A 20,012-nucleotide genomic window follows, 5' to 3' on the forward strand; every position below is an offset into this window, starting at 1 on the left:
TTTCTAGAGGGTTTATAAAAAATACTTGCCTTTGAAAGCAAAGGATTAGTGCATCTGTTATTACACAGAGCATAGCATAACATAATATTTTTGCTATGAGTTTTTTGTGTGTAAATTTATCTAATTTAAAATCAACAGAGAGGAGTCAGTTACACCTTTCTAATGCTTTATTTTCTGTATGAAGTCTAACATGTTTTTGGAAGTGTTTCCTCTCTGCACGAAATGCAGAGCAGAGGTGTGAAACTGTAGCAGTTTACTGTGTACCATAGAGACTGTGATGAGATGTGATACCTCTTGCTGAAGTTACATGAGATGTTAAATATTTCAAGCTCAGTTACTAAATTCTCTTAAAAATGGAGGTGGCCTGAGTTCTCGGCCAGAGTGGTGCAGCTCCTGTGCACACAAGCACACGAGAGACTCTTTCCTCACTGGCAGCGGACAAGAGAGGTACTCCTTCTAGTATATCAGTCTACTAACTCCTGATGAAAATGTTTTGGGCCTGTCATAGTTTTCAAGGAGCAAAAGGTCTTAAAAGGCAATATCTTTGAGTGCCATGCTCTCGTGTTGCTGGTGATTGCATGGCAGGGGGTGGCTCTGGCCAGAAAGGGAAAACTCATGGTGCACCATCTTCCCTTTCATTTCTTTCCCAGCCGCTCCAATTTGAAAGGGACCGCAAATGCTGAGGAAGCGAAGCCGAGGTCTCAGGTAGAGGTTGGAAAACGGCTAGAAGATCAGCACCGTCGCCGAGGTGGGAATGAGGAGTTTGAGAAGATGAAGGAGAAGCAGCAGGAGGCGGCAGCAGAGCTGGATGAACTGAAGAAAAGGCGGGAGGAGCGCCGGAAAATCCTGGAGGAAGAGGAGCAGAAGAAGAAGCAGGAGGAGGCTGAGAGAAAAGCCAGAGAGGAGGTAAGTGTAAAATATGAAAAGGTTGGACTATTGTTAGTCCCTTGTTACTATTTTCCTTCCACTGGCCTTGTGTTAGTCGATAACTCTTTACAGTGATGTACGCACAGACACTTTTTGGCAAAGAAATTGTTGAGGCTGGAGGTTGATGGGTCTCTATTTAACAAAAGAGCAGAATGAGGCCATGGGAGACTGGCTTGTAGGTGAAGAAGGAGCATGCAACAAGGAAGGCAAGACCAAACCCAAGCACACAGGCCAAAGTGTGCTTCTCCTTCTTGGATCTGATGTTGTTCTGAGAGGAACTGCTGCTGTGACTTTGCTTCAAATTGCACCATTTATCTAGGCCATCTCGGTTGTGTGCTTTTCTGGGCATCCCTGTTTCTTAGTATCTGTCGCAACAGACTTCGATTTCAGATGTGCTACCCAGCATTAAAATCACCTGTTTTTTAACCTTCAGATTTAACTGCCAGTGTAACGTATTTGATATCAAGTGACCACATCACATAGATGCTTTAGTGAAGACCTGAGGTAAAACATGCAGTCGTCCAGAGTAGAAAGAAACGTTACAGTTCTAGCCTCAGGAGAGGCAGGGCTCTAATAAATATCTTCACAAGTCAGGATTTCATCTGCGACAATTGCAAATTTCTTATCTTTTTGGGGATGCAAAATGTTCAGGGCAGTGTTATAGCCACAGAGTTCTTAATTTATTCAAGGTCTCTTTTTGACATTACACAAGTTGAATTACAAGGACATGTCAAAATTTGTCTGCTGCAGATGAGCTGGAATGCTAATGTTATATGTAGTTACAATGGGCTAGATCTCATTAGGAGGATATTCTTGCCTATTTAAATATTGAGTACCCAAGCACATCTGTTTGCTTGTATTTCCTCTGCCAAGGGACTTTATTAATAGGATTTCCAAATCTCTGGTGCATCCTTTAGGAATCTTAGTTTGGAAAACAAATAGTAGATGAATAATAATAGTGCTTGGCAACTGAATGCCAATTGCTTTAATATACTAAGCTTTCACAGTAGAAATCAATAGATACTTAGATTGCACAGTATCTTGTTGGCCAGACCCTGCTCATCAGAGCTCACAATGGTTGTGCTTTGAGGGCTTCTGGTTTGACACGTAGCTTATGAAGTAAAACCTCATGTTGTCTCTTTGGAGGGAAAACTGTAAGCATTTAATCATCACTTTTTTGGGCATCTATAGATTTTTCCTTATGAAGTATTAACCTTGGCTCAACAAGTGCCAGAGAAGATGGACAGAAGAACAGTACAAAGATGCTACATGAGGGTACAGAGAAACTGAATTTTAGTATTTTTATAAATGTGGTTTTTTTTCTCTCTTTAAGTGGAACTATATGGCAAAAAAATCTGGTGACTTCACTGTGAGGAGACACTGAAGCAGCACTGATTAGCTGTCTCCTTGCTTCCTTAACACTGTGATGGATTAGCAGCAATACATTGCTAGATTTCAGATAGGTCACTGAGCTTTTTTGACTGTCATAAAAATTTATTCTTAGAAAATTTGGTAAATGTTTGCAGGAATGCAAAGCCCTGTAATAGCCATGTAGTTTCTGAAAGAATAAATGACAATTCATGGTTTTTTTTTTAAGGAGGAAAAGAGGAGAATGAAGGAAGAAATTGAACGGAGAAGGGCTGAAGCTGCTGAGAAACGTCAAAAGATGCCAGAAGATGGCGTATCTGAAGAGAAGAAGCCATTTAAATGTTTCAGTCCTAAAGGTTCATCTCTCAAGGTAACCTGCCCACAACATCTACATAGTACATAAAAAGTAATGGGGGTTGCAGTCCAAACCAACACCAAACACCAAAGCAGTGTGTAAATACTTGAAATTAGACTGGGAACAATGCTCTGAAATAGACCTTAGCCTGAAACCTTTAGCTGAAAGACTTCGTTCATTGGGATGATTGAAAATTAGAGACCCTTTCTAAAACTAGAGTCAAAACTGTGAGTTACCTGTTCTTGTTGATCAAAAATGTCCAAAAAGGATAAAGAGAAATTTTCAAGAGAAGATTATTTTGGAAACTTAGCACTGTATTACTGTGTTGATTTTCAATATTAATTTATTATAGGAGTGCTTTCTGAACTAGAGTAGATAAAGATCGTAAATGTTCTCTCTCTCTTTCCACATCCATAATTACTTTCTTCCTTGCCAGATTACTTTGTCTTTAAGCATATTTAGCCTAATCATAATTAATTGAAACTGCCCCATATGGGAGTTCTAGCTTATACCTAATCCTCCTAAAAACAACATCCAGAAGTACTGGGCTGAATTTCATTTTCTTATATAACAGGAAAAAAAAAAACATTCTGTTGCTGCAGGAATTTCTAAGTGCACTTCTGTGTCCTATATTATATTGGAAATCAGATAAATCAATAAAATGGCCTTTCAGCATGGAAGAGAAATCCTGGCCTCACTGAAATTATTGGGAACTTTGTTTTGGTATTCAGTCCTGTTGCTTTCTCAGCTCAAGTTCAAACTACAAATCTATTAATTATTTTCTCATTTTGTGTCATCAGTCATTTAAGAATCAAAAATGTTTGTCAAAAAAAAGGCTACTTAGTGGGCACTAGGGAAGAAAAGAACCAAGCAGGAGGTTATCAGGTGGGAGCTCATTGGACCATGAAGTGGATCTCCATGGGATTAAGAACTGGATTTGTTGAGTTACAAACTGCATTTGGTCAAAATTTAATTGCCACTCAGAGAGCTATACTTTGAACTGATCTGGAGCTTCAGCTCTATACTGTTTTGGGTCCAGTTCTAGCCAATACAGTGTCCAAATGCTTTTGGCTGGACTTGCTTTTGACTTCTAGATACATCTGAAGCTGAAATACAAAGACAGAATACATACAGCTGTAAATGAAGATTGCCAAGCTTCACGACTTGCTCCTATTAGATAAACCTGGTCTTGCCATTTCAGTTGCAAAAGACCATGTCAATAACAGACACTATAAATCTACAGCTTCTTTCTAGCCCTCCTGGGAAGGCTTCTTTTTCCTCTTTCTGTTTATTGAAATGCCTGTTATGACCTACATTTGGAGCTTTAGTTCACAGATGACTCAGAAGAGAGGAAATTATGCTCAAAAATGCATAATAGAAAGATATAGATCATAATTTTGGGGAGAGTGGGAAAAAACACTGGATTTGGCAGGAGGTTAACAGCTTGCAGAGAACTTTTGGACTGATGCTACACTATTCTAAGTGTATTTTTAGAGCAAAGCTGGAATTTTCTAAATGTTGTTCAGTATCCAAAGTCCAGGTTTTTTTTTTATGGTGATAATTGCTGCTGATTTTTATGGCTTGTTAGGTAGAAGTTATTTGTTACAAACACTGATATATGCAACTCTGTACACATTTTTTCTCTTTCTTTGTTTCTCTCTCTGAGAAATTGGTGATACTGTACATATTCTAGTCTGGTGTCTGTGGGTGGCTAGAGTAGATATGTAATGCTGTTGAAGTTCACACCCTAAACTGTTCCTTGGCCTTCTGTGATCCATAGCTGAGGAGAGAATAATCTCATTTTAATAACCTGATGTCAAATTTAATGTCAAACTCCAGTTTTTAGAAGACAGCATATGTTGTTACCTTTCATTTGGACAGGTCTGGTCTAACCTGGTTCGTACCCAGCTTTCTCGTTGCCTGTTATGCACTGCCCAAGTTATCTTTTTACTTGTAAAGCATCTGGCATGTATTTTCTCCCTTGATTAATGAATGTATCATCTGGTTAGATTTGCCATGAGTCATGTGAGAACTCTAAATGCACAGTTGTGGGTGGGTGGTTGGAAATAATAATGAAAAAAGGGAGGCTCAGTATTAAAATGCTGTATGATACATGTGCACATTCTGACTTCTCCGAGATCACAATCTGGCAAAGCTTCTTTTTCTCTTTCCTTGTCCTTCCTGATGTGACAAATGTTTGGGAAGAAAAAGAAGTTTCTGGGAGTGACTTAGATTAGGAAAGTAGAGCATGCTATTTACCAAGTGAATGAGAAGAACAAAGAAAAGAAGGGAAATAAACTGAAAAGCAGTGTGACCTGTTACCATCACATGGACACTGCATTTATCCATCAGGCAGGGCATAGACTAGCGAGACGTGCAGGCTCAGAATTGAGAGACCTCATCTGTGTGTACTGCATGGCTCATGGATGCACATAAATAAATGTATGTATACAAACATGGATATAATATACATACATGCTTATATTTAGAAAGAACTACTGTGATTATCTAGTCTAGCCTCTAATATATCACAGCCTACACACTGTTGACAACTCCTATTGTTTTAACTGTTAAATACCATATTTCCCTGAAGGCACTACTTCAGCAGAACTATTACTGCAGCATAGAGTCCTCCCAATGATAGCACCAGGGCTAGTCTTTTTCAAGGGGAGAGTGATGAGAAAACATGCAAAGTAAATACAGGCCAAGTTCATTACTAGCTCAGGGACAGAAGTAGCTTGGATTTCTGAGGGCTGGTGGAGTTTCTGTGGGCAGTAGCAGCAGTATCAAACCTCTGTTCAGCGTCTACCCTCTCCCTTGGTTTTTTTTTTTTTCTAAGGACAAAAACTGGAACAATCTTTGGTGCTCTTCCATCCCGCTCTAGCTCATGCTTTCCCTAGTTTAGTTTGCACAAATGGTGCTGCAGTAGAAGAATGAGATTTCCTAAATAATCTTTGTTCATTTTCCTTTTCAGACAAGTTCATTCCTCATGTTTTCTTTGGGAAAGAGTGTTATTGACTTATTGTGTAACTATTCTCTAGGTTAATCTGGAGAGAACAGGGTATTTCAATACTTAGTCTCCTCTTGGGGGTGAGCTCCACCACTACAGAAATGCAAAAGCCATTAGGCATTGAGGGATCTCTCCTGTCTTTGCAGAAAATGTCTCCTGGGAAACACAGGCTGATGAGGCAGCCTGCACTCTGTGCAAGGCAATGCTGACAGCTAAGCCAGAAGACAGGATTTTTCAGGACTTGAGATGGTTTTTTTCTTTCTGTAAAGATCTGTCTTGTCCTATCTCATCATTGCTCTCAATACCTGACAGCTGGAGCAGTGACTGAAAAGAATTAGATTCCACACAATCGGTTCCTCCTAGGTGAGCTACTCTTGCAGCAGAAGGGACATAGAGTGGTAAGAACAGGATGCGTGACATTTGTTTTTCCCCCGTCTTTGATGCTGATGGCAGCACTCTAGTCTGGCAGGTAAACCGGAGTAAATTGGTGCACTCTACACAGATGCTGCTGACAGCAGGCAAAAGCCTAACTGTGCTTAATGGAGCAAAAAAAGCACATGAGCCACTCAGGGAGGATAAGGAGAATCTACTTTACTCCCAGGGACTACCACTCAAAATGGGTTTCCACTAGGTTCTTCCACCTGTTGGGTTTGAGGCAAAATTATAGTACAGGGATTTCTGTTTTCTGTATGCATTTCTTATTTCCCTTCCTCCTTTATCCATTTTTTTTTGAGAAGAGTTTTTCTACATATCATTTTACCACACTTTCTGTTGCATAATATCTAATACACAGTTTAAAATTCCTAAAAATAATTTAATACCTTTATATGAAACAAGTTTTACTGGAAATATCTAGATGCTTTTTCTTTCCCAAGTGATTGGCTCAAATTGTGTTTTACCTCATTCTGCTTCCATTCTGTTCTGTTCTCTTCTTGGAGAATGTATACACTGAAGACAGTGCACTTTGACACCATCACTTCAGCTGCATTTTTAATAGGCAAGACAATCAGTGCACAATCAGTGAATAAAACATGTCTGTATAATATTGAATGTGGATAAATCCATACATATATCTCTGTATAGTAAGGCCCAAATCAAGTGTGAAACTCCGCATGGTTTTGATTTATGTCCATTGGTGTCATTTCATCTGACTTAACCAGCAGAAGGGTAGGTGTCCATCTAAGCATTTTGTTGTCTAATCTAAGCTTCTTTGGTAGTTAATAGAGAGAGACATTTCCTAGGATGAGATGAACTCATATGCCTCCCCACTGACTATAGAGGGAACCAAAATGAATAATTTTGATGAAATGCTTAACTTTCAAGCAACTGAGGTTAGGTGGGAGAGATGCAGCCTGAGATCCTGTGTTCTTTCTTCTTTCTCTTTGGTCATAGTTTAATTAGAGGCTGGCAGGCTGACTTTTCAGAGTACATGGGTGTGCTGTGTCAGAGGCGTTGGAAAGCAATCCATTGTGACAAAACATAGTGCAAGCTATGTAACAAGATCCTGTTAAAATGAATGCAGCAAAAAGATTATTCTTATTGTCTGGTCTCAACTGAGGAAATTCCTTGCATTTTGTGCTAACCACCTTGCTTTGCCTATTTCTTTTACAGATCTATTTTGTGATACTGTTTACTGTATGTGCCAAACCTTTTAAATTCTTTGCATGGCATTTGTGTGATGTGCAGTGGATAAATGGCCTTTAGATGTTGCTGTGCAGTCTAAATGTATTTGACCTATATGTTGAATACACCTATGTGTAGACGTAGTTGCTCTAAGTGTATTTAATGTATGTTTCTGTTCCATGCATACTATGTTTTGAGGAAGATACTCTCGAACAAATTCTCATATAAATTTGCAGAAAATGTGTTATCGATTCACACAAGGCACGTGCTTCCTCCAGAAGAGGACCATGTTCGGCGCTGAGGGTTGCTTCCTAACACTGCTTTCCTGTTTAACTTCTTTTCTGGTTTGCTTCCTCACTCTCCTGATCTGAACAACCCTTGACTTATTCCTGATACCACAGCAGGTGCTCTGAAAACCACTGTTTCCAGCAGGCAAAGAATGACCCCATGGCTTTTTATTGCAGCCCCAAGAATACTTCTGTCTTCCCCCCAACCTATCCCACTCTTACAGCAGTGACTATTGCCGCCAGGTTTTCTTGCTGTGTAGAAACATCACTCCTTCCAGAACACAGGAAGACTATAAAGAGTCTACTGTTAGCATCTTTTAAGATCTGTACATTGTTTTTAAGATTCAAAGTGGAATCTCAGTTCATCTGAACTAGAAGATGCTGTAAATTAATTACTAGATGGTTACCCTGAGTCTTGGTTCTTTGAGCTGGTCCATATTGCTCATCCTTGCTGCCAGCCAGGGTTTCACTGATGCAGTCAGGGAGTTACCTGTTCATGCCCAGCATGGGGGAAACCAGCATCTCCTGTTGGTGTAACTCATCATTTTGACGCGTTGCTGGTAATGACCCAGAAATCAGCACTGTGGGAAACTTTTCCTACTGCGCCATCATTGAGGAGAGGTGACACGTTTTAAGTTACCAACATAGATCTGGTTAGTCACTTTTAATCAAATAATTTACATGCTTGGTTTATGGCAATGCTGACTGTTATTTCCTCCGGGTGAAACAAAGTAAGGATGGCACAGGAGGAGCCGCAGCTCCGGACCCGCGTGGGTGTGCGGGGCTCTTTAGCCCCTGCCTGGTGTGTTGCTGCCACCCTGTGACAAGAGTGGGTTGAAACAGTGAGAATAGCTGAGCAAAGCCCATCTTTCAAAACTGTATTTAGATCATATATTGGCAACTAAAACTGCTAAAGTAAATTACTATATAAATTGTGTGTGTATATATATATATATATATATATATATATATATTAGAACTTTAGAGGTGCCTTTGAGCTGGATTGATGCTAGCTGGCATTCCTCCAGTGAGTTTGGCAAATGCTGCACTGAAGTGAACTGCCTGAGTTTTTGCTTGTCTGGGCTTGAGAAAGAAAACATGCGTGCCCTTTGATGGGATTGCTGTGGGATTTAGTATTCTGGTACAGCCCGGATGCTGAGGGCACTGAGAAGAACCTTTTAAAGGAATGTCTGTCATTGCCCTATTTTAAGGGCATGAGTGCTGCAGCAGTCACTGTTTAAAGTAACTTGAAAATGGATAACTCATACTGAGACCAGGGAATCCCCAGGAGTCCAGCCAGGCTGATTAATAGTCATTTCTATCCCCTGGAGCTGCTTGTGTGTATTTTACTCTTAAGTGGAACTGTAGAGCCTGGGACAAGAAGTGGAACAATGCAATGTGGAAGACACATGAGGAAGTTGATTAAAGTATTTCTTGACCCAGAATGCAAATAGGCCCTCCTCTATTGTGAAATGTTTTTAAACTTTATTCAGGGGTGGAGTCTTTTTGTTTTCAAATTATTGAGAGATTTGGCATAAGTCCTATGAGACCTTCTTGATTCTTTTCCCCTAGAAATACTAGATTATTTTCTTATACACAGAGTAGAAAATAATGCTGAAATGTAAGATACCAGTTTGTATAACAACAGCTGGTAGATATTGATGCAGAAGTGGCCCTGCTGCACGTGAGCAGAATATGGTCTGATTGTTTTTTTGGAGCTCAATAAATTACCAGTGTCCTGCAAAAACATGCATGAGATAGGGTATGTGGCTGAGCTCCAAACTTGGCCTAATCTGATGCTTCAACTCAGATAAACTTTATTAAATTTTGCTGTCTGTTTCAGGAGATACATTCTTGCTCTTATGTGGGAGATATGAGGAAATTTGACACAGATCTTGTGAATGTTGACCCCTTTCATAAGATAAACTTCTTCCCTTTTCTCCTTGCTTTGTTGGTGGTTTATTCTCTTGTTACAAATGAGGCACTGAAGAAATATGCAGGATGCAAACATTAATATAGAAAATATATCCACCCTTATGAATCTGTAGCATAGTAGGCTCCTAAATATAAAACCTGCATGTGTGTCTGTGGTGATTTTTGTTGGAATGCATCTCTTTCAGATTGGCCTTTTGGCATTTAAAATTACATTTGAGCTTGGCCTTGTACAGGCTGTGTTTTTATTAAATTTAAACTTAACAGCTCTTGTTTCTGTCTTTTCTAGATAGAGGAGCGAGCAGAATTTTTGAACAAATCCGCTCAGAAGAGGTAAAGCAATAAAACAGTAGGTTCAGTTAAAACAGCAGTGTTTAACTGGAGGGAACAGTAATTTCTTTCTCTCTTTTTCCTACAGTGGTATGAAACCCGCCCACACGACAGGAGTTGTCTCAAAGATTGACAGTAGACTTGAGCAATACACTAGTGCAATTGAGGTAAGTTAATTCCTCCAGGTCACAATGACTCTAGTTACTAATGGCTTTTGGGACTTTACTAATCAGCCTATGTTTTACTGTTCAAGTATTTCAGGGATTTTTTGTCACAAATTCTTTTTAACACAACTTCAAGAACAAAATGCTTGACGCACACCTATAACCAAGCTCTAAACAAAATCTCAGAGTAATGTCTTCTCTTTCATGCTGCAATTGACTCTGTTTGCTTTGCAAGCTTGGAGTAGCTCCTGAAGGACTCAGTAAGAATCTCTTGAGTGACAGTCACATCCTCTCATCAGCTGATGAGAGTACTATCAGCAGAGAGCTGATAGTCATCCTGGGCAAAGCTGACTTAGCAGCTTATTTAGGACAGCAAGGAACTGGGCCTGTGTCGCTGGCTGCTACCTCAGAGTGAAATTCCTTGGCAAAGAAAGACACTTTAGAGAACTAGGAAGTTAAGTAGTGATAAAGGAAAAACAGAACCAAAGTAAAATGCAGAATTTGACCCCAGGTGATTTTGACAAGTAGTGGCTAATAATGTGCCTTGAAGACAGAATTGAGGGTTTGTTCTTTTCATAGTCCAAGGAAAAATTGGTGGGTAGGTTTGGGTTTTTTTTTTTAGCTGTTTTTATAAATCAGGGAGTACAGGCAATGTGGAAGCTACTGGTTAATATAGCAGGCCAACTGGACTGTGTTTGGAAATGTCTTGGGAATAGAATAGTACAAAAAGAGATATTACCTTGATAGGTGTGATGAAGGTCTAGCATCTCTTCATTCTCTGCTGGATTTTTTTCCTCCTATTTTTCACGTATAGAGTCTAAACATGGTATTCCATTATGGTATTAATTGGTTAGGCTTTATTATCCTTTAACTTAAAGGAAAATGTAGTAATTAAAGATCAGTTAAGAAAGGCTTTTTTTTTCTGTCACTGCTGTCTGTTTAAGCTTTCTGCTAGAAAACATAGCAGTGCTGGGGAGTTTTATACTGTGTGTCAGTTCCCAATGAAAAAAGCTCATGTATGACAGTGGCGAAGGCTCAGGCTTGCCTCCAGCACTTATGTTAAGCTGAAGGTAGGTCAAACCCCTCCATTAGAGATGAATGTCAGCATGGCACCCAGTAGTCCCCATGTCATCCAAGCAGGAGCATACAGCTGCTGTCCTCCCACTTCAATCCATACCTTCTCTGAATGAGACATAACCACCCTAGAGTGACCAGGGGCTTTAATTTGGTGCTGGGATTTGATGTTAAACTCCTTAAAGAGAGTGGGTAGGTTAGAACTACAGCTCCATCTGTCATAAGAAATTTACGTAATTGTGAAGTCAGGGTTTGTCAACCCATAAACACTAGACCAGCCCCTCCACCAACTTATATTAGGTTCTCCAGAATTTTTGGTAGGGCTGTACTAACGTCCTGGGTCTTTATGCTCCGTTTAAATATTAAAAAACCATAGCTCTTCAGCAAGGGGCAGCCAGTGCAGCTTCACAGCTGTGTACAGCTCCCATATGAATTATTCCTTTACTGACTTTTTGCTTCTTCCAAAAGTTGCCAAATCTGATTTGTGTTGCAACAAGATAGGCAAAGCCTCAGTTTGTATAGGTTCTTGTTCTCCTCAAATCTGTGTTACGTAAAATCTACAAAAATTTTGAAAGGAAGGAACAGGAGGAGTTTGGTCCAGCGTTTTTGGTAACCATGCAAAAGGCACACTGACGAAAAAAAAACCCCAATACCCAGGCCCTCACTCTTTAAAAAACACCTCATTCCAAACATACTCTAATTCCTGAAATTTACCCCTAGAATCATGAGTTGTGAGGTTGCATTGTCTGGGACTGATGGAGCAGATTTTGATGCCGAATGACAGAGCAGTCTTTCTCCCCTGCTTCCACATAAGGATTTCCTTAGCCATGCTTACAGGATGCAGGTGCTGAGACTTGAAAGAGGACAACTGAAAGCCTTGGAGCAGTTGTGTGCAGAGCTATGGTTGGCCATGAGCTTTAGAAATGTAACAAATGCAAAAATCGAAGTGATTACAGTTTTTGTAGCTGGTCGTGTCAAGGTTGCAACTGCAAATCAAAAGTGGGAGAGTCTCAGTGGCATCTCTTCAGCTGGGTACTCCTTTCCATCTTTGCACGATCATCGCTAGAACCACTTACAGCTGCTGCGTTCCTCAGCACTGCCCCAGAGTCAAACTGCCCTGCAACTCCAGCTCTTAATGCCAGACACCAACTAGCCTCAATTCTTCTGCAGGGCACAAAGGCTGCAAGACCAGCTAAGCCAGCAGCCTCTGACCTTCCTGTTCCAGCCGAGGGTGTCCGTAATATCAAGAGCATGTGGGAGAAAGGGAATGTTTTTTCATCACCTTCTGGGACAGGAACACCAAATAAGGTATGTGTTTAGTTTTACATAGTGATTATAAATAATTTTATTATAGACCTGACCTTGTCATTCATGTTCCTATGAGTAAGCCTGGCTGCTGCTGTTGAAATCACTGGTGAAGAATATCCCAAAGGACCCTGAGGTCCTCAGAAACCCACAAAATTGTGTGCTGCAATATTGAATATAAAGGAAGAATTTAGTGACATACTGAGCTAAGTTATGAGACATTCCAGAGCCACATCAGATATCTTAGACAAATATATCTGGCTCATTCAAGCGGAGTACAAAGAAATTCTTTGTGTTGGGAAAGATTCTTTTGAGGGGCAGAGGAGGATTAAATAGGCAAGATAATGATGATGTTTTATAGATAATCCATAGAAGCATTTGTGAGACCTTTATATTTCCTACATAAATCCTTAAGGCAGCATTTACTTTCTATAAATTGATGTGAGTTGATGAACATTCATCACAGCCAAAAAACTGAGCCATGGATGAAAGGGGTTTAGGACAGATAGCCATAAAATTTCAGTAATTTGTTCTAACCTTTAAAAGATTTATTTTAATGGTTTAAATTTTAGGCCATTTAACTCTATTATGTGCTTCTTTGAAAAAAATAGTTTAACAAAACAAAAATATAGACTTAGACTGGTGTCTCTTCTTTTATGCTGAAGATTTTTTTTCTCCTTGGAGTTTAAGGTTATGACAGAAACAGCAGTTTTATGTCTAACGTTTATGTCTAACGTTAGCATTAAAGTGGAAATTATTTTGTCAGTCCACATTTATCGTTACTGAAAACTAGAAAGTAGTAGTACTGTGTAGTTCATAGGGACAGTACCTTCAGAGCACACAGGATGACTCTTAGCTAGCCATAGTCTCAGTGAAGACCCCTATATTAAACTCAGGCTTGGGGCTTTGTTTTTAAATCTAAACTGTAGAAAACATAGCGACAATGATTCTGAAAGTCTTCTGATTAGATTTTATTGTTTTGCAGGAAACTGCTGGACTGAAGGTTGGCGTCTCCAGTCGTATCAATGAGTGGTTAACCAAGACCCCAGAGAGCAACAAATCCCCTGCTCCAAAACCTTCTGTAAGTAAACCTGCAGCAACTGCCTTTTCAGTTTTCTTTGGAGAAACCTCGCTGCATGTCCTCTCTTGGAAGCTCTGGCTGCTGACGCCTGGGTAGTCAGAAAAGAGGGGGATGAAACAGGGTGGTTTTCACCTTAAAGCTTAGGGGTGCTCTAAAAAGGCAATGCTCAGAGAAGCACTTCTCTGGTAGAGAAGGACATTAATTTACCACCTGCAAAAGGCCTGTCATTAATTTAGATTAATTTTAATTAATTTTACCAGCCATTGACCTGGATGAAACCCTTGTACTGTGGCCCTTGCCCTGTAAAAATCTTCCAACTATATTTTTAAAAACAGCTGAAATGCTTTAATCTTTCATGAGCCTAAATGTTATTTCTAATGAAGGCCCCTTACTTCAGCAAGGATCAGAGCAGAAAATGCTGTCAAAGCAGTAAGCTGGGAGTATGGGAAGTGGCAGTATGGATGTGGGAAGAAGCAGAAGCAGGTAATTGTGGGGAGGGGTAGGGATGAGGAACTGGAGCTGTAGGTGTCCATATTGGAGAATGGCAGGGCATCACTTGTGATGTTAATGATTCAACTTTGGGATTTTATTAAAGAACTGATTTTTTCCTATATCCTTGTGTAGCATCTTTCTGCCAGTCCACTTGCCCTTTATAAAAAGTGCAGCCTGACATAAGCTTTCTTAGTTCACACTCCTGTTTGTCCCACAGAAGAGCCTGAAGTTTGCAGCATTGTCCCTAATGTCAGTATGTACTGGAAACTACATGGAGATTGTGTCCTTACGGACATGTGTATAAAAACAAAAGAAGTAGCTGTGGTCACTGTATTTAATCACAACTACTGAAAACCAGCACAGAATCTGCCTCCAGATTTTTCTCTGTTTCTTTTAAGTTGCATCTTTTAGATAAGGTAAAACTAACTTCTTGTTTTCTCCTGAGCCAACTGTTTCTATCTATGTCTTCATTTCCGTCTTTCTCAATAGATTGTTCTTTCTTCTTTCAATATCTCTGCTTGAAGGAACCTGCCCTCCTCCTATTCTTCTCCTTTGGGGGTCTGTTTGCTAAGCTGGTCAGGTAAACCTGTTTATAATTGACTGTGAAGAATTATATACATCTGTAACTTGTGATTTTTACTTTTTTTTTTACCACAATAAATCAAAGGGAAACCTAGAATTTCTCAGGTAGCAAGTAACTTTCTACCTTTGTCACATTCCACCAAAAAAAAAAGAATCATTCAAAGCTTTTGTGACTGTCAAGATTCTTGTAGTTTTTTTTAGATCAACATTTAATTAAAAGTAGAGGGACCAAAGATCTCATTTAGTTTTATGGTGAACCTAAATCACAGATCCTAAATGATTTCAGGATTATGGAAGTGGTTTTGTGATAATGTCCAATGCAAGTAGTTTTGTGATAAGGTCCACTGCAGTTTTTCTGTTTTCTTCCTTTCTTTGTTACTGCTGAACTTGCTTTTTGAAGTACAGAATTGGCTTAAAGTCTTAATTATCAGGAACGATAAATTCTAGAGCATCTTTGTTGGGTGTAAATACCTCTTGCAGAAATCACATTGCCATTCATCACTGGGCAATTTTCTATCCCAAGTTAGAAATTCTCATGTGCAGAAAACTACCTATCTATGGATAGCAAGAAAAACGTTCTGGAAACCATACAGGACTTTAACATTTGAAAAAGGAGAGTATTTATGTCCAGTCTTTTGTTTGCCAATCACAGAAGTGATACCAATCCACCTGTCCTTAAGCAGGTGCATTGCTACCAGCCTAGTATATGTTGTCTTGATTTGTAGCCCTGCTTTTCCCCAAGAAGCAGCCGGACATTTTCATTGGATTTTGTTTAAAGTCTCCATGTACACTAAGTTTTTAGGTAATATTATTATTTGTAATGACTTTACCTTGCCTAATTTTTTTTTCTGTCAGGCTAGCGATTGGTACATGCTGAGATTTTAAAAGATGCAATAGAAATTTAAATGGATATGAAGGACTAAATTGTTAAATCCTTAAATGTAGATTTAAGAATGCAGAGGAGGATCTGCTTTTCTGTTGTATTAGCAGTCCTACTCTATTTTTACAGTTTTTTAAATAAAATATTTTGATTCTGATCTAAAATAACTGAGAGAAGCTACTTTTGAATTCTTCCCTAATAGAAATACTGTTTCTGAAAAAAAAAATTATTTTTTTCTGCAAAAATTTGAATTGCCTTTCTTAAAAACCTGATGGTGCAGTGACTTTTCACTGCAGTCCCTAGGATAAATGTAATAAGTTATGGCCAGTCTGTGCAATACTAAGTAGATGCAGTAGGATTGGATTTTGTCGTAAAGCATGTATGTGTGTGGAGTGATTATGTGAAGTGTCATTCTGAATAGCTTTATAATTGATGGACAATGTAATATTTACCACTGGTGTATGCTCCTCAACTTTTTTTTTATGAGGAAGTTGCATTCTAACTTTTTCTCTACCAAATTAAAATAAACTTGAACTAATGTTAGCTTCTGTTCTCTGACATTAATTTTAAAATACAGGATTTAAAACCAGGAGATGTATCTGGCAAACGTAATCTCTGGGAGAAGCAATCAGTTGAAAAGCCAGCTGCTTCTTCTAAGGTAAAACTTCAGTGTATCGTTAAAAGGATAACATCTCTGTGGGAGGCTTTCTAGGGGGAAGGTGCCATTTGCCTTCATACAGTTAGTTGTAATGGGGCCTCTACGTGTCTTTTGTTACTAACTTACCTTTTTATCTATAAAAGAGAGTACAATGAGTTACAGAAAGCCATGGGCAGTGTGTAACTTTTGTATTCTTATTTGGCAGAGCTGTGTTGTGTATGGCAATTTGTCCTTTGCATGGGGTTGATTTTTTTCCTGTTATAAATAGCTATGTTTTCCCATATTCAACTTTATTAATGGGTTATTACTTTATCAAACAGGTATCTTCTATGGGAAAAAAATCAGAGACTAATGGTAAGTAATTCTAGTAATACACCTGCATATTAAACAGAAACTGCCACGCTTTTGTACGGGAATATCTGTGTTTTAATATTCTACAGCTGTTAACATTGATGGAAAAAAAAAAACCACCTTATTTGCCTTTGCCTTTCAAAAGCTCAATTGCAATATCATCAAAACATGAATGTTTGAGAAATAAGCCTAAATCATCTTGGTAGGAAGACTGAGGAGTAGCAGTTCCCCAGCCGTGTTCGCAAAGCCTTGTTTGAGTGACATGCAGAGAATGTTTGCTGTAGCTGGAGAGTGTCATTAAACTGTGTGAGGCCTGAGGAATGGGATGGTCATTTAACTAATTACAGCAATGTAAGGTGTCTGGGAAAGGCTCTTTTAAAGGCTGCAACAGAAATGGATATGCCTTTCATGAGTGAAGAGCAGAACCCCAAAAAGTGAGGCTGTTGTAGCAGCATTATTTGAGCGGAAATGGAAGACTTCAGCACTATTGAGAATGAGCCCAGCATCTGATTTTAAACACTGTCACTGAGTAATGGTGAAGCAGTGTTGATTTTTAAAAATTCCTCTGGCTGGTTGTGAGTCTTGTGTGCTCCTGCATATCCCGACTGGACTGGAGTTCAAACGCACTCAGCAACAGCTTTGTTTTTGCATTGGTGTCTTCTCAAGGCAAAGAGAGTTTTATCACCGTCATTTTGAAATTACTAGTTTTAGAAACAGAACCTAGTTGTACAGAAAGAAATCAGCGAAACAACCCTCCTCACTTTTTAAATTTTTATTTTAATCTAAACCACTCCAAACAAAACAATTAAAGGAAATACGTGCCTAAAGAGGAGTGGGGAAGAATGGGAATTCACCAATTTAATAGCTTTAAGATGCCTTGCAGCATCCCTTGACTCTTCACTAGCAACAAAATGATGAAATATGGAAAAGCTTTTGGTTTTCTACACATTAATATGTGTACATGTTCTTCTTCACATTTTAAAGTGTTGAGCTGTGGTATGCCTGCAGACTTACCAATTTAAAGTTAGGCAAAACAAAATTATTTTCCTCCTTGCCTTCTTTTTTTAAACCGAGTTGTTAGGAGAGGGGTTTTCAGGCTCGCTCAGTGTTAGCACAGCGCTGTTCCCGTGGAAGGTGTTAGTGATCATGCTCATTGTCCCCAGGAGCAGCCCCCACTGAGCGGTTTGGACCCCACTGAGCCTCTTCTCTCAGGCTGGGTGAGATGAGGGCTTCAGCAGAGGGGTTGCAGGAGGAGGCTCTCAGTAGCTGGCTTTCGGTCTTGCCATGGACTCAGAGTGCGTATGCCGAGCACTGCAGCTCAGCCTGCCTTAGCGTGGCTTCCTGGGGCTGTCGAAGGTTAGAGAGGTCTTGTGGTGAAATCTTCTTCATCCTCTTGGATTTCACCTCTGAGCGATCCCACTAGGTGAGCACAGCAGCATCCAGCTTGTGTCCTGCCTTCTTACATGCTGTGCGTTGATCTAGTGCCTTGCCCTCTCTGATTTAGAGATGCATTCAGGTTATTTCAAGCTATCTTTAATGTTTCTCTTTCTCAGCAGGTTTGAGACAATTTGAAAAAGAACCATAGAAGGCTACTAACGACGCTGGACCAATAAGTTGGGGGAAAAAAAAAAAGGAAAAAGTGCTAAATTGATCTTTTTATATTTATGTTTATTTACCAAAATGTCTTTTTGCATTATCCCAGTTAAAACCATGTATATTAGCACTGTATTTAATAATCGGTCTAGACATTCATCATAATAGTACTGCCTTTGCACAAGAGCCTTTATTCCTAAAGAAACCCATGCTGTGAAATATATAGACTCTCCTACTGATAGGCGTAACTAACTATGTATCTGAACAGTGATTTCAGCTGGCGTAAGAGGTCAACCCAAAATGCGTGTAAAGTGAAGTTGCTTAAGAAGGGTGTGCAGTAAACCTATAAAAACAATGATTACTTTTGGAATACAGAAGTCTTTCTTTCTGCACTTTAGACTAAGGCATGGAAGAAATATCTTTAGTTGACAATGTAATATTTTCTGTAAGTTGCCCATGTCATGAGAAATACTGCAACAATAACGTGTTTTAATTTTTTGTTTTATACTTTTTTAAGTATCAATTTTTCCATTCTAGTTTAAGTTAATACCTAAATTTGGATGATTATGTTAGCTGACAGCGGTACTGATATTTCTTTTTGTTGTTAGTGACTAGTAATTGAATGCAATTTAGAATATATACACACATAGCTTTACAAAGTTTAGCCTAAAGGCACTACTAATGGTAGAATGCTTTAATACGTGCTAGAGTATTATATTTAGTAATAAACATACATAATTAGCCAATATCACAGCTTAAAAAAATAAAGACAAAATCACACACTTTTCTATAGTAAGATTTCATAATTGCCATTAGAGGTATGGTGAGATAAGTATTAAAAAATTTAAATGTCAGTTGCCCAGTAATGGGTAATTTAAAAGAAAGTATAGTTTTTAAAAGAGGAAAAGGTAAGGGTATAGAGGGTCAAAAATAGGTCACTTGTATAAAACGTTGTAGTTTAATTTATATAAAACTACCATAATTAAAAAGAAAAAAAAAAAAACTTAAACATAGTTGGAGCTTGTTTCAAATGACTGTACACCAAATCTTGCCATCCATCAGTGCCGTACACTGAGTCCACCTAAAATGAAGTAAACCTCTCCTGAATATCTCATTTACAGATGTTTCCACTTGTATATAATAAACACATGGCTATAAGACGTCAGCTTGGTTTGAGTTTACATGCCGTACAGCTTAGCATTTACAGCCTACAGTGTATGGGTGGCATAAACTGAGCAACTGAAGCAGCCCCCCGAGCACGGTGTTAACAGCTTTGTTGTGCATTGGAACTGCCAGGATCTCCCTTTTCACCACTTCCATCTCTTACAGCATCTGACATCTTCCTAAAGAAGAATAAAGTTCTATTTCAACCCAAAGATCAGCTCCCCTGCTTGGCTGAAACATCTTGTTTACATATAGAGATGCATGTAGTTATCTGTAGGGGGTGAAATGGTGCCTGACATTGTCTGCAAGTTGTCGTGTCTTTTGTTTGGGGGGTTTGTAAACGCTCCTTCGAGTCTTTCAAATACATCCGATAGCTGCAATAAAAACCATTTGTTCAAACAATGTATTCTGAAACTGCATCCACAATAAATGGAATATTTCCATCAGCAGCCCCCTGTTTGTTAATGAGTAGGAATGGTTGTATCTGGGATAGGAATCATGCTAAGGCTGTGTGAGAGAAGGTATCATTGCAAAGGAGCTCGAAGGATGTCTCTCCTCATGCACTACCCCACAGCAGACAGCCAAGTCATAAAATCAGCATCTTTAACCTACTTTTTAAGGTTAAAAAAAAAAAAAATCTTAATTGTCGTGCCTATCAGTTTAAGACAGGAGCTCTGCATGATCCAGAAGTCAGCATGCTCAGCAAAGTGGGTTCTGACCTGGCAGTACAGCCATCAGCTTCCCTGCTTTGAAAAACGTTTTCTGTGTGAGAGCTGTCATGTTTCTTCTGTCTGCCTCAGTGGAATGTGCTTCCAGGCTTGGATGATCACAGGGAC

General features: G+C 39.2%; 1 protein-coding gene across 7 annotated transcripts in view; it reads left to right on the forward strand.

Annotated features, from left to right (window-relative positions):
• Positions 1-19,625, forward strand: part of CALD1 (caldesmon 1) — a 194,218-nt gene extending 174,593 nt beyond the window's left edge. For 5 of the 7 annotated variants that reach the window (XM_086755999.1, XM_086755989.1, XM_086756036.1 and 2 more), the window contains 9 exons: positions 651-906; positions 2,525-2,665; positions 9,792-9,835; positions 9,921-9,999; positions 12,241-12,378; positions 13,361-13,456; positions 15,988-16,068; positions 16,389-16,422; positions 17,973-19,625. In XM_086755999.1, coding sequence (XP_086612125.1) covers positions 651-906; positions 2,525-2,665; positions 9,792-9,835; positions 9,921-9,999; positions 12,241-12,378; positions 13,361-13,456; positions 15,988-16,068; positions 16,389-16,422; positions 17,973-18,004 — 901 coding nt within the window. In that variant the 3' untranslated portion in view covers positions 18,005-19,625. The remainder of the gene's footprint in view (positions 1-650; positions 907-2,524; positions 2,666-9,791; positions 9,836-9,920; positions 10,000-12,240; positions 12,379-13,360; positions 13,457-15,987; positions 16,069-16,388; positions 16,423-17,972) is intronic. The other 2 variants (XM_086756018.1, XM_086756039.1) reach the window with 1 other exon arrangement.
• Positions 19,626-20,012: the final 387 nt, after the last annotated feature.

Source organism: Chlamydotis macqueenii, chromosome 1, assembly GCF_036417535.1.
Source record: "Chlamydotis macqueenii isolate bChlMac1 chromosome 1, bChlMac1.mat, whole genome shotgun sequence".
NCBI classification, from domain to species: domain Eukaryota; kingdom Metazoa; phylum Chordata; class Aves; order Otidiformes; family Otididae; genus Chlamydotis; species Chlamydotis macqueenii.